The 12,352-nt window shown below is 38.4% G+C and overlaps 1 protein-coding gene across 1 annotated transcript in view; it reads right to left on the bottom strand.

The window, feature by feature from the left end:
* Positions 1-12,352, bottom strand: part of SLIT3 (slit guidance ligand 3) — a 525,410-nt gene that overhangs the window by 252,055 nt on the left and 261,003 nt on the right. The window contains exon 6 of the mRNA XM_042790009.1: positions 3,672-3,743. Within this exon, the coding sequence (XP_042645943.1) occupies positions 3,672-3,743 (72 nt within the window). The remainder of the gene's footprint in view (positions 1-3,671; positions 3,744-12,352) is intronic.

The raw sequence follows: 12,352 nt of genomic DNA on the forward strand, positions 1-12,352 counted from the left end.
TAAAAGCTCTTCTTTAGCACAGCCCTTGTATGTGAGCCCATTTTCTAGGGCTCACTGCTCTGCTAAGAGAATGACAAAAGATAGAAAGCTTTTAACATTTAAAAAGAAAGGCATGGTGCAAAATATCCTGGAACACTGCTTTCTATAATACTTTTTCTTTCCTATCATCTTAACATTTATATTTTTAAATGACCAAAATCATATTGGTATCAAGCCAGTTTTGCAGTCCTGGTGCTCGAGGGACATCGCCAAAGACTCCCACCATTTAGCACATGCAGCAGCACCTCTCCCCTCAAATTCAGGATTTTTTTTTTTTTTTTTTTTTTTTTACATCAGTATTCTCCAACTAGACACAGTCTGCCACTTTGTGTTGCTTACTGCTATGGCCATACTGAGATAAGGTAGCTCTCACCAGGTTTCCAAATGGTACCCACTGTAATTTTTATTAAGCCCTTAGGCTGCGTATTTCAGGGCTTGTATCCAAAAGGAATTTATGCCCTGGCTTACTCTATTGCATCATCTTCTCTGCATTTTTTCCTGAGGGAAGCTTTCCAAGCTGCTGTTAAAGACAGCATTAATCTGGACATTTTCATGTGGTCTAGCACTTGCTGTGTCCCTACTATAATATCTACAGAGTTATTATTTTTGCCATGACATTTAGACACTTTGTGTAGAAGCTAGAAGAATTTGAGGCCACGTTAAATGTCAAGCCATGAAAACAGAGACCATTCTATGCCAGCCTTTCCCTATATGAATAGTAAAGATAAACTGGAAAGGGTTGGGAAGTGCAGGAGAACATGTAACTTTATTTCTTATGTCTAAAAATCTCCAAGATCCCTCAAAAGCATGCTTTATAGGGTGGAAGAACTCTGAGATAGTACAATAAATCTGCAAAGTGATAACCATAGAAACGGCCAACCCTGCTGCTATCCTGTTAGCGCATATGTGTCAGAGAGTCACCAAGCGATTAGCAGTGCAGGTGTTTGAACAGCTGAATGGCACTGAAAGGCAAAGACTCATTCTCGTCCTCTAGGTGCTCGAACACTCGCACTCATTGGCATGGTCATTTCTGTGACTCAGAAGGGAGCGATCTGGCTGCCAAATCTAGACTGAGAATGGGAATTGGCATGTTTAAGCTTACTGCTTAAAGCTTTAAGAGCTTTAAATATTAACTTGGTTCAACTTGCATCACACCCTTCTAGTTATTGCTGCAGAAATTTTAATGCGTTTCCAGCAGCAAGTTGGCTCAAGATTTTGTCACATTTTTCTCAGCAACCCATAGGCCATGAGTCAGTGTCTGGAAGCAACAGTCATCTGACCACACCAGGTACACAATTCATCCATTCCTCACCAAGAAAAAATTACTATAGATCTGAGTGAAAAGTCTGCTTCTGCTTTTTATCTAAATAGTCAGTACTTGTGGGTCACATCAACAAATCTATTAATTAGACTACTAAGCTTTGTGCTCCTGCTGAGCCAGAGGTTGGACCAGATGACCTGCAGAGGTCACTTCCAAACAGAATTATTTTATGATTCTGTGATAAGTTCACTATTCCTGAAAGACAGAAACAGTGGCTACAGGGAAGCGCTTCTGATACTGTGTCTTTTACAGCACAATAATAGATACCGCCTAACTTGACAGTCACAATTTTTTGCTAAAGCTTTAGATCCCAACATTTATAGAGTTCCTGCAAGCACTCCAGCCAGCCATCCCTTGATATTGGCACACGTAAAGGTGAGACCCTGGTTCCTTCTGCACTGAGATTGGGTGCATAAATCAAAGAACACCTATGATTTTTCTGACAGCTTGCCAGAGGTGAAATCAACTCCGAATGCAAACTTTGCTATTTTAAATTTAGACAACTAACAGTAAATTATAGCCGGGAAGGTTAGCTACTCTGAAACAAAACACCATAAATTGTTCCTCTAGATTACACAATGGAAGTAAAGTTTGTGCTAACATAACAAAAAAGGCCACGTTTCTGTTGAAAATCCAGAAACTTCTTCCCATTATGAGCTATATTCTCCAGTATTTTCCCATGTCTTAAGAACTAGACCTGCTCACGCAGGTTCTCTGATGCTCCTCCACCGAAGAGGAACATTAGAGTACAGACTTAGATAGTTTAACTGACTCCTCAAGATGTATTTTCTCAGGCTGACATTCAGGTAAAAAAGCTTTCTTACCTGAAAAACTAAAGTCACTGTTGAATATACACAAGTAAGTAATAAACTGTGAAAAAAAAGCAAGCTTAGTATGCTGAATGCCTGCAGAAACAGCCGTAAACGTTTTATGATGTGTAAAAGTCTTCACATTCTGTCTATCCCAAAGTCTCCAGGGAACCTTGCGCACGGCTCAGCGAGAGCAGGGGGCATCTCAGAGCACTGCTCCCGTGCCTATGCTTTCCAGTTCTGGGGGAAGTCCTGCTTTGGTCTTTGCGGTCCTGTCTCGCTTGCACAAACCCCAGTGATGCGATATTCCCTGCAACACAGCATCACCAGAGAAAGTAGAAGAACTGTGCTTTGCCCTTGGATGCAGGTGTGGTCATGCTCTGACTCTTGGTGACTGCCCTTAACAGCTTCCGTGCTGCCTATAGAAAGAAATTTAGTCTGGACACTAAAGAGGTCATTCATTGGGGCAAGAAATGAAAACAGAGCACAGGTATGTTGCAAGACTGTTTGTAGAAAAGTGCTTCTTTTTAGATCTCCTTAAGCTGATTCTTCTAATAAAAAAAACAAAAAACAAAAAACAAACAAAAGAAAAACAACAAATCCACACTATTTACTCTCTGATTACAATATTTAACATGGTGAGGTATCAGATTTCAGCTACTGATGTGGTAACAGAATGCTAATACTAATGGTTCTGAAATGGTTCTGAGAGTGGCTGCAAGTTTTCTCAGGAAAACCTGACTTTGCCATCTTGTTGGCTGTGATTTCCTTTTTCAATTCACCTTGTGTTGACTCTAATGATGCCAATGGTGTGTTAGCGTGGGTGCGCACAAAAATGCATTTCTAGTACATAACACATAAGAGCCTCTAGCAGCTCTGGAAATACAGAGCTGAAAGTCTTTATTTACAGATATTTCAGACTGTATTTTACAGAAAATGGCTAGGACAGACTGGCTTCATTAGCACAAACAGCAAAACCTGCTTTTCTCTCTTTAATGGCTTTAAAAAATTATTTTAATTTTCAATACACACTGTCAATGCATGCACAGTGGATTTCCCATATTATTTTTTCATTTTCTGATATTTGTGCTCAACCACTGTGCCTATGTGCCACACTTTGCCATATTTACTTCCCATCTAAGTATGGGACATAAAATTTAATATAAGTGAAACATTTTGTTTTCATCCCCGAACTCTACCAGTTCTTCTCCTATGCATATCTTGCTTCAAGGCTTGGACCGTGATTTCACTGGATTTTACAGGACAATACTGCAGGAGGCAGTAAAGCCTTCACGTGTACTTTTTCCTTTCCTCAAAACTTCCCCAGGTGTGTTGCAGACTGTACATGTGGGCCAAAGTAGCACATGAGGCCCCTGACAATAACCTGCTGCACACAGCAGGGTCCACAGCTCCTTTTTTTGTTGCAGAGAGCTAACAACATGATGCTCAAACGCTAATAGCCAGATGTAACCACCACAAATATTAACGAAGGTGTCACTTACAAGTTCTTCACATCAATGATTCCTCGAAAGGCCTTTCTAGGGATTCCTTTTATCTGGTTTTCACTCAGGTCTCTGAATAAGGGAAGAGAGAAAAAAAATACATTGTATTAACAAAGAGAACACATATCTCAAATTTGCATGAGATAAAGGAACATACTCATGCTTGGAAAAGTGGATGCTTCTGGATTTGTTACACCACACTATGTTTTCAATTTTCTTTATCTCCTCTCGAGGTCTGTGGCATGAACTGAAATGACTCTCCAACAAAACCCACCAGAATTCATGATGCAAATGACAGAACTTCCAGAAAACATCACTCAAATGTGGTCATGACACTGGCACAATAGCACAATTCACTGTCAGAGTACCTGCAGCCAAATATTATGCCTTGAAATTGCAAACCTGTAGTGTAAATGTAATTTTCTCACCATGCTCCGGTTTGTTTACCAACTGCAAAAATACTTGGCTACCCCTGCTCAGATAACAGCCCCTTATTTGAAATTAATATTCAGGAAAAACATGACAATCATTCTCTTGTGAGTTTTGTAAGTTTACAGTGAAAAGATCTTGATCCATTGCCTTTAAAAAAATCACTGCATTGTGTATCAATGGGAAAAGCAGAATTTTTAACCTTGCTTTAAAAAAACAAAACAAAACAAAAAACAAAAATATGAACAGCAATTCCACATGTCTTTCTAGTACTTAAAACATTACAAAATGTTTCAATTTAAACCATTACATCTGCACTGTGAGTGCAGGTAGAGCAATGAGCACCGCAGGTTATAGTTTTCTGTTACACCACCTGCATTCAGTTGCTTTTTCCTTTGACGCACTATAAATACTTCTACTGGAATTTTCCGAGCTCGCAACCCTCTATCAGTACCAATGGAGGGCATCAGGAATGGGAGAGATACAGAAACATAATCAGAAAGTTGGGATGTTTTCAGGCTAAGGAAAAACAGCACTCACAATGATTTGTTTGCTGGCACCCTGTCAGAATGGAAAAAAGGGAGTAATTTCACTCCAGTTTAGGGTACAAACTGAGGGGAAGAGTGTAAGAAGATGCAAGTAAGAGAGACAAATGGAAAAGAAAAATGTAAGAAATAAGCAAATAGAGGAAATGAAAGGCACAGGGATGGCTGGAGAAAAGGACAAAGAAAGGTGATACCACAGTGCAGGGCATTACACCGTGCATCATTTGGTGTGACTGTGTCCCTATGTTATGTAAGTCCAAGACTTTGCCCCATTTTCAGAAAGAAACTCTGGCTTTCTAATGACTATTAAGACAAAATGGCAGTCATATGTACTCACCACCCGATACTCTTTTCTGTAAGTACATTTTGTGTTGCAGCAAGCCTCCTTTCTAGTCTCCACCAAATTGGCTTTATCAAATGAGAGGCCAGAAATCAGAGCCTGTCACAAAAGCCCACACTGACATTGGAGGTCAAGACAAGTCACGCAGGGCTTTCTTCTGCTTTCCATCAGGCAGATAGAAAAAAAAAAAGGGACTATGTCCTTGTCATGAGACTAATTCAATTTATACCAGTCATGCAGTCTACACCAGATTCTCAGAGTAGCCACAATGGTCCATTCAGACCATCACAAACAAAAATGTGCTGCTGGCTACAAGTCTCTTTTTCAAGCCAGATTAAAATTCTTTGTGACCTTCACAATTTGTTTAACACTGATCCACACCCTGACCCTTCATTCACCTCCCCTTTCTTTAGCCAGCAAGAAAATATTAGTTCTTTAAGGACAGACCTTCAACCCAGACAAATGATCAGGCAACCTGGACAGAGAAGAGAAGAAAGTAAAGTGTATTTCAGACCTATAAGAAGGAAGTTTTACACTGAAGATCGATTTCATGACTGGGAGTCACTTTGGTGTGACAGTGAGGCACAGCAGAGCTACAGCCAATGGTAAAAGCATGACAAAATGGCTTACGAAGGCAAAAATTAGCAAGATCTGAAAGCAAGAGACACGTAAAGGAGAACAAAGAGGGCTTGAAAAAGAACAGTGTGATCAAATAAAACCTTACTAAGCCCACCAACACCTCAAGTTGCATTTGTCTGGCATTTTATTGGGCATTATTTCAAATCAGGTTTTAAAATAAATTAGGTTTTCAAGTATTTTTTCCTAATATTATCGTGGTCTAAAAGGGCTAATTTATATTTTTGCTTTCTGCTTTGTCTTTATGCTCAGCTCTCACTTGCAGACAGGCAAAACCAGCAGACTGTAGGAAATTCATTCATTTTCTATGACAATCTTCTTGTAAATTGTATCACTTTTATTTTCCATTTAGGCACTCTCCTCTAGCTAACAATACTACCTCTCTAAATCTCCAGGATCATGGACTGATTTCATAAATAGCTCTAGTGGTCTGATGAACTGACAGCCTGCATGGCATTAGTGACGCAGCATGGCAGAAAACTCACAAATGCATGTTTCATTTTCCGTAACTGCCTTCTCACAATTATAATCATCCCTGTTTGAGACGGTTAGCAATAGTGTTCATCTCTGTTTCCTAACACTGTTCCAAACTTCTGTTAAGCATCCTTCATAAGCAAGGAAACACCAACCAAGCTTCAGCCTGTGCCCTTCACAAAATTTGCTCTGAGGAAGCAGAAGGCTGTAACAAGCAACTTGTCTACATAGTTTATCTTAAAGTTTCAGCTTTTCATTCCCTACTTCACATAACAGACATAATGGGAACCTCTCACTGAGGGTATGTAAAATAAATATTAGTTATTAATAGTAACTGCAGAAAAACAAATAAACTAATGTGAGGCCAAAACAAAACAAACCCTTAAAAAAAAAAAAAAAAAACAAAAAACAGACAGAAAAAAAGAATTGTGGTATTCAAGAAAAAATAAACAACGAATCAGAAGAAAAATAAATTGTGATCATTAATACATTTCCTATTTCTTAGACTGAAATTTCAAGCCACCTATTTCTGTAATGGAAGACAAGTCCAATGCCTGGGTGCATGATGTATCCTAAGGAGGAAATCTGAAAAATTCCAGCTTTAGAGAAACATATACTTCCAAAAATCCTCATCCTAATAGACAATGTCAGAGAGCTGACTAAAAACACGTCACTGAAGGACAAACTAAAACGTTAGTATGTCAGCAGCACCCTCCTTCACAACGGCTCCTCTGTACAGAAAGCAGCAAGCCCAACAACAATGGAAACACGTTCAATTGCATCCTGATAAAATAGACGTGTTGAGCTAAACAAATGTGCTTAGATGAAATTATTCTTCCTGTTATTTTGATAAATACAGGCAACTTTCATGCATTTCAATCAGCCATACAGCTTTGAGGCCGTGCAAATGGCCCAAAGATTCTGCAACCAGCCACAACCTCAATAAAGTGCAGTCTTTTTTGGGAAGTGTCCCCCTGCGCCTCCTTCACATAGGGGTCCTGTCCGATGGAAACACACCTGAAAAGCCCTTGGCAGCAGATCACAGAGGAGCCAACGCAGGTGCAGAGCACAGCAGGCAATGGTACTGGCTGTGTTCGACCAACAGCTTCCACAGCCAGCAGCGTGCAGTGACCACCCCTAAGGAGACAGCTCTCTCATTTCAGAGATGGGGAAACAGAGCCACAGAGATATTAAAGAGCTTTGACTTCAAGTTTGCATAGATCTGAGATGCAGGAGCTAACAAAATCCAGCTGTGGCTTACCTGCCTTCACAGCACAGCAGACCTCGCGTTAGTCTAACCCAGATTCAAACAAGAGTTGGCACAAGTCAATAGATTTTTTTTTTTTTTTCAGTTTTTATTTTAATTTAACTAAAATGTTTTGGACACAGATTAACTCCCTCCGCAAGTCTAATATTATTTTCCTGATCTTCAAATGTGAATTACAAGAGCCTTACTGATAAAAGGATTGGAAATTAAAAAAAAAAGACATCCCAAACTGCTGACGTTTTCTAAGTGCCTCTGCAGTCGTGGTTATAATGCTGGCTTTAGCTTCCTGTTTCAACCCTGGTTATTGCATCCTAAGTGAAATTTCAACTATCTAACACAGCAATAAAATACATTAAGACTCTTTTTTTATTTTGCCAGTGACAGAATATAAATCAGTTAATTGGAACACAGACCCCATGAACATTCATAAAATAAGAGTCTTCATTTGAACTACAGATCTAAAGCATTAAAATAGCTACTTTAATATAACTTACAAAGTTACAGTGGTACTGACAGTAAGACATATTATATGAAAAATAAAAAATCAACACTGATAGCATTATGCTTACGTTGCCTCCCTTTCCAAAAAACAAACAAAAAAATCCTTTGAGCATTTACCAGTTATTTTCCAGGTCTTTTTTTGCATACAGATTCTAAAATTTAAAAATATTATTTTTAAACAAAGAACTGCCTGAAAAGCAGTGTGATTAAGAAGTATTTATTGTGGTTGAACACAACTCTTATTATTTCTCCCACTCAAATGGACTAAAATGGAGATCACCATTAAGCATCACCCAATAAAGAACTAGACTTGCCTTTAATGTGTAACAAGTTAACGCAAAGACTTGAAGAACTAGACAACAAGAACAAACATTTCACGGCCAAACATGTATCTTTCCCAGTATGTTACTGGATGTTGATCCCATAATAAAACTGTAAACTCCTAGAGTTAACCATTAACACATGAAACCAATATTCAGCTAAAATGAAGAAAAAATCCAGCATAACTACCCTGATTCCTTCGAGTACCTTCTAGCTTATCCACCGTTCAACTGCTTCTTGGAATAAGAAAGGAGAGCTCACATACAACTCTCTCTGTAGCAGCTGATACAAAACCTCAAGACAATCACTGGTTGATTCAACTGTATATGGGGCTTGAGAGCGCAAAATAACCGTTTCCCAACATCTCTTTCTGAGACAATAATACTGGAAAGTTTATGTTGTTTGCTTGCTTTGCAAAATAAAACTAATGGAAAGGTATGGATGCTGATTTTAAGAAAGTGTCAGCTGCCACCAGTGCTAAGAAATAAGTACTTTGTCTGCTACCTTCACTCCAGCTACAGAATGTGAAGCTGAGAAAAATGAGAATTAGTTAATCCATGTTGGTAGCTTGTTTACATCCTTTTACTAAATAGGATTTCTGGGTTAAAAAAATTTCAGTCTTATGCAGTTACCAAAATAAAATAAAAAAGTTCTTGAGGTTTTGTGCACTATTAAAGTTTAGTGACTATTCTTCAACCCAACACTTCTTTATACACGGACTAAAACCAGCCTGAACTACTCTGAAAAAGGTCACATACTTAACACATTCTGGTCACTGCAATTTGTCTCATTAGAATTAGTTTTAATTTGTACAGCATGTTACACATAAACTCTATCCTACAATGTTTTACTGAATTAAATAACACAATTAAGGAGTTAAAGAGTAACAGATGTGGGAAAATTAGAGAGTATAATCCAAAGAGAAGAGGTATCTCCAAGTAACACATAATAAAAGATAAGGAAGTCAGTCAAGTGCGGAATGATACAAGTCAGCTTTTATAATAGAGCAAGAGCTGGAGGGAAGATAACTTCTACAGTCAGTGAAGAAAGAGGGCAAAGGGACCAATGGTCACTACTAAAGGGAGAGTTTGCAAGACAAAATGGGGTAACATGCAAAAAGGTAGAGAGACCAAGGAAAACCATGGAGGAAAAAAAGAAGTTTACTCAATTATATCTATAACAATTCCAGCACAGAATATTAATATTCACAGTGTCTTTTTCTTTTATCGAAAAGCTTGACATTCCCAAAGAAGCTGTGTTGTCTCCCAGAGTTTCTATTACAAACCACAACTTGCAATGCCTCAAACCCTGCTTAACCTCAAGCATGGCATAACCAGGATCATAAAACCAGCAGCAGAAAGGCTGCAGCACAGATTCCCTTCCAACAGCTACATTTTCTTCTTGCCCATCAGTACAATGACCCCCCGCAGAAGTGAATGACATTACAATTAATCTGGTCACATCCTCCTATGCAGCTCCAGCCACTTATTCTCAGGAAGCAGTGTGGAAGGATGCAGATCTGTCTCCTTTGCAATAAGCATGCACTTGCAAAGGCTGCTGTGCCTTCAAAGACAACAGAGCCAAGAGAGTAATCACCATGCCTGAGGTATGCAAGGAATGGATCCGAATTACTTGCGTGGTAAGTGTATCTGGAGGTGTAAGTGCCAGTATACACAAGCTCAAGGATGCAGACGTTGAAATCAGATCAAAACAGACTCTGTAAATATATTCAACCACATTTTTTAAAAATGTCTTTGTATCACATTAAGCTAGCATTTCATTTACAGCAAAGAACAGAAGAATTTTTCCTGCTCTGCTGAAATTGCGTGGCAGTTTTTAAATGGTTAAAATTAATATTTAATACTTTCTAGAGCTAAATACTATTATTATCTAGAACTACGTTGTTCTAGTTTTTCCAAAACTGTTCAGTATTACAGTTTTTCCTTTTCTAAAGATGGATTAACAACTGAGTTAGCTGTTGAGGACAATTTTGTACCTCTGAGCCTTGTAAATGTAAAAGATAAATTCAAGATATTTATCATCTGCCAGGTGGGAAAAACACTGACCAAATCAGCTCGCTACAATAGTAGTAAGAACAAGCTGTGGCAGGTCTGACACTCACATCAGCACCTCTATACTCAGGAGGGGCCTTAGCACTCAGTGAAGCAATGCCTTCCCCCTTTTTGTGTGTTCAGTGTAAAAGATGGTATTTACCATAAAGTAGCAGTTACAGCTCTCTAAGAGGAAAAGTGGCTAAGACTTGTTGCCAATGAACTACAAGGCGAGAGATTAAGAACAATAGTATTACTCTGTGGAAACTTGGCATCACTGCTGATTTTCTAAAAGGAAAAAAAATTCTTCCTGCTACTACTGCAATAAAAGTATAGATCTTGACAACATCTGAGTTCCAAAACAACAGCAGGTCCCACAGATGTTTTGTACCCTGGACAATGCAAGGTGATTGTGGTTTTGCTAAATATAATAAAGCTGGCTATCAATTCATGCTCTGGGAAGCCATTAAGAAACTCTTTCTAGTTTTGTTTTGTTTGTTTTAGGGGAGTGAATTTAGCTCAAAAGTTCCAATTAAACAAATCCTCACTGCTTTCCCAGAGTCACGCACTACTGCACAAGTACTACTGCTAAGCTTCCAGAAGATAAACACCACTGTTTCTTTGCTGATCTGGTTTTACTGTGAGGTGATAGATGCTAACTCTATACTTCTATACTTCAACATTCACTCAAAGCTTCACGTAGTCTAATTAACCCAAGTCACATACACATACCTTCATTCTGAAGAACAGGACACTGAACAGAGGCTGAGCTTAAAGACTGAGGACAGGTGTTCACTAAGCAATCAAGGAGGAAAAAGATCTCAGCAATAGATAATTATTTTAGCATCATCTTCCACCTTCTCCAAGGCCAAACTAAAACCCATTTGTTAATAAAGACCCTTCAAGGGATCCGACCTGCATTGACTTTTGCAGATTCATTACTTCTGTCCTGACACAACTACAGGGATCACTCAGTACATGGTGAAGTCTTTCTAAATGTTTAAAGGAACAGAGGATACACATTTGTGTATGCTTCTTAAGAGGTTTTTAAAAATTTCTTAGTTGCTTCAAACAACAAAAAAAATGCCACTCTGTTTCACTAAATTAGACAAGTGATGCATTTGGTTATCAGTGCACCCAACACAAAACCAGAAAAAAAAATAAATCTACCAGAATATCTCTTACAGAATTACTAGATATTTTTATACTATTTTAAATAAAAATAATCTATGTGTCAATGCCCAATTAAAAGTAACGTTTTCCTTCATGACTTTTACAATTCTTCCACCCTCCTTCTGCCATTCCCAAAATGCCGAGCAAATAGTGGTCAGACAGCATTTATGAGACGCTTATTTTAAAAGGACCCATCCTGAGACAGATCACTGTTTTCATTTTAGAAAGCAGCATCTGTTTTGGCTTTTGGAACATGTGCACAAAAATTAAATTTTACCTCAATCTCTTTATACTCAACTTTGGATACGTCCAGGAGCAGGAACTGCAAAGTAACTGACAGAGGACTGAGAGGAAACACTTGAAGAGAAGCGTCCCTCTAGAAATAGATAAAGCTTCTGACTAATAGATGATAATAAGGCTTCTTCACTAATAGTATTTAATGAAGGGTTTTAGTGCTTTATAAAGTAGTATCGATATAATTAATCCTCCCTTTTTATCAAGGGGACAATGAGACACAATGAGAGGCAGTATGTGACTAAAGCAAGCTACTCTAGCAGGGTGCAGGAAGAGACAAAAAAATCCCTTGAAAGTCAATACATTAGGTATTGTACTTTATGCAATTTATATACCAAGTCTTACCACATGTGGTGAGATTGGCCTGCCAGCAGAGAAACATCATGCACAATTCTGACAATGTATTTAAGAGAGATTAATTTTGATTGAAAAATCTTTTACTGTAGAATTTTCTGGTACTACTATACATTTTCAGCTGGATCACTGACAAAATAAAGTGATCCCAATGTGATATTGTTCCTATGCAATACCAAATTCTACCAATGCATCTCTATTACACTGTTCTCCAACCAAGCGAGATTACAACACAGAGGCACTAAAATGATTTAAGAGTAGGAACAACATACACCTCAGAGAGGTAGGAGCAAAGC

The sequence above is a fragment of the Tyto alba genome, unplaced genomic scaffold (genome assembly GCF_018691265.1).
Source record: "Tyto alba isolate M040663 unplaced genomic scaffold, T.alba_DEE_v4.0 Super-Scaffold_17, whole genome shotgun sequence".
NCBI lineage: Eukaryota > Metazoa > Chordata > Aves > Strigiformes > Tytonidae > Tyto > Tyto alba.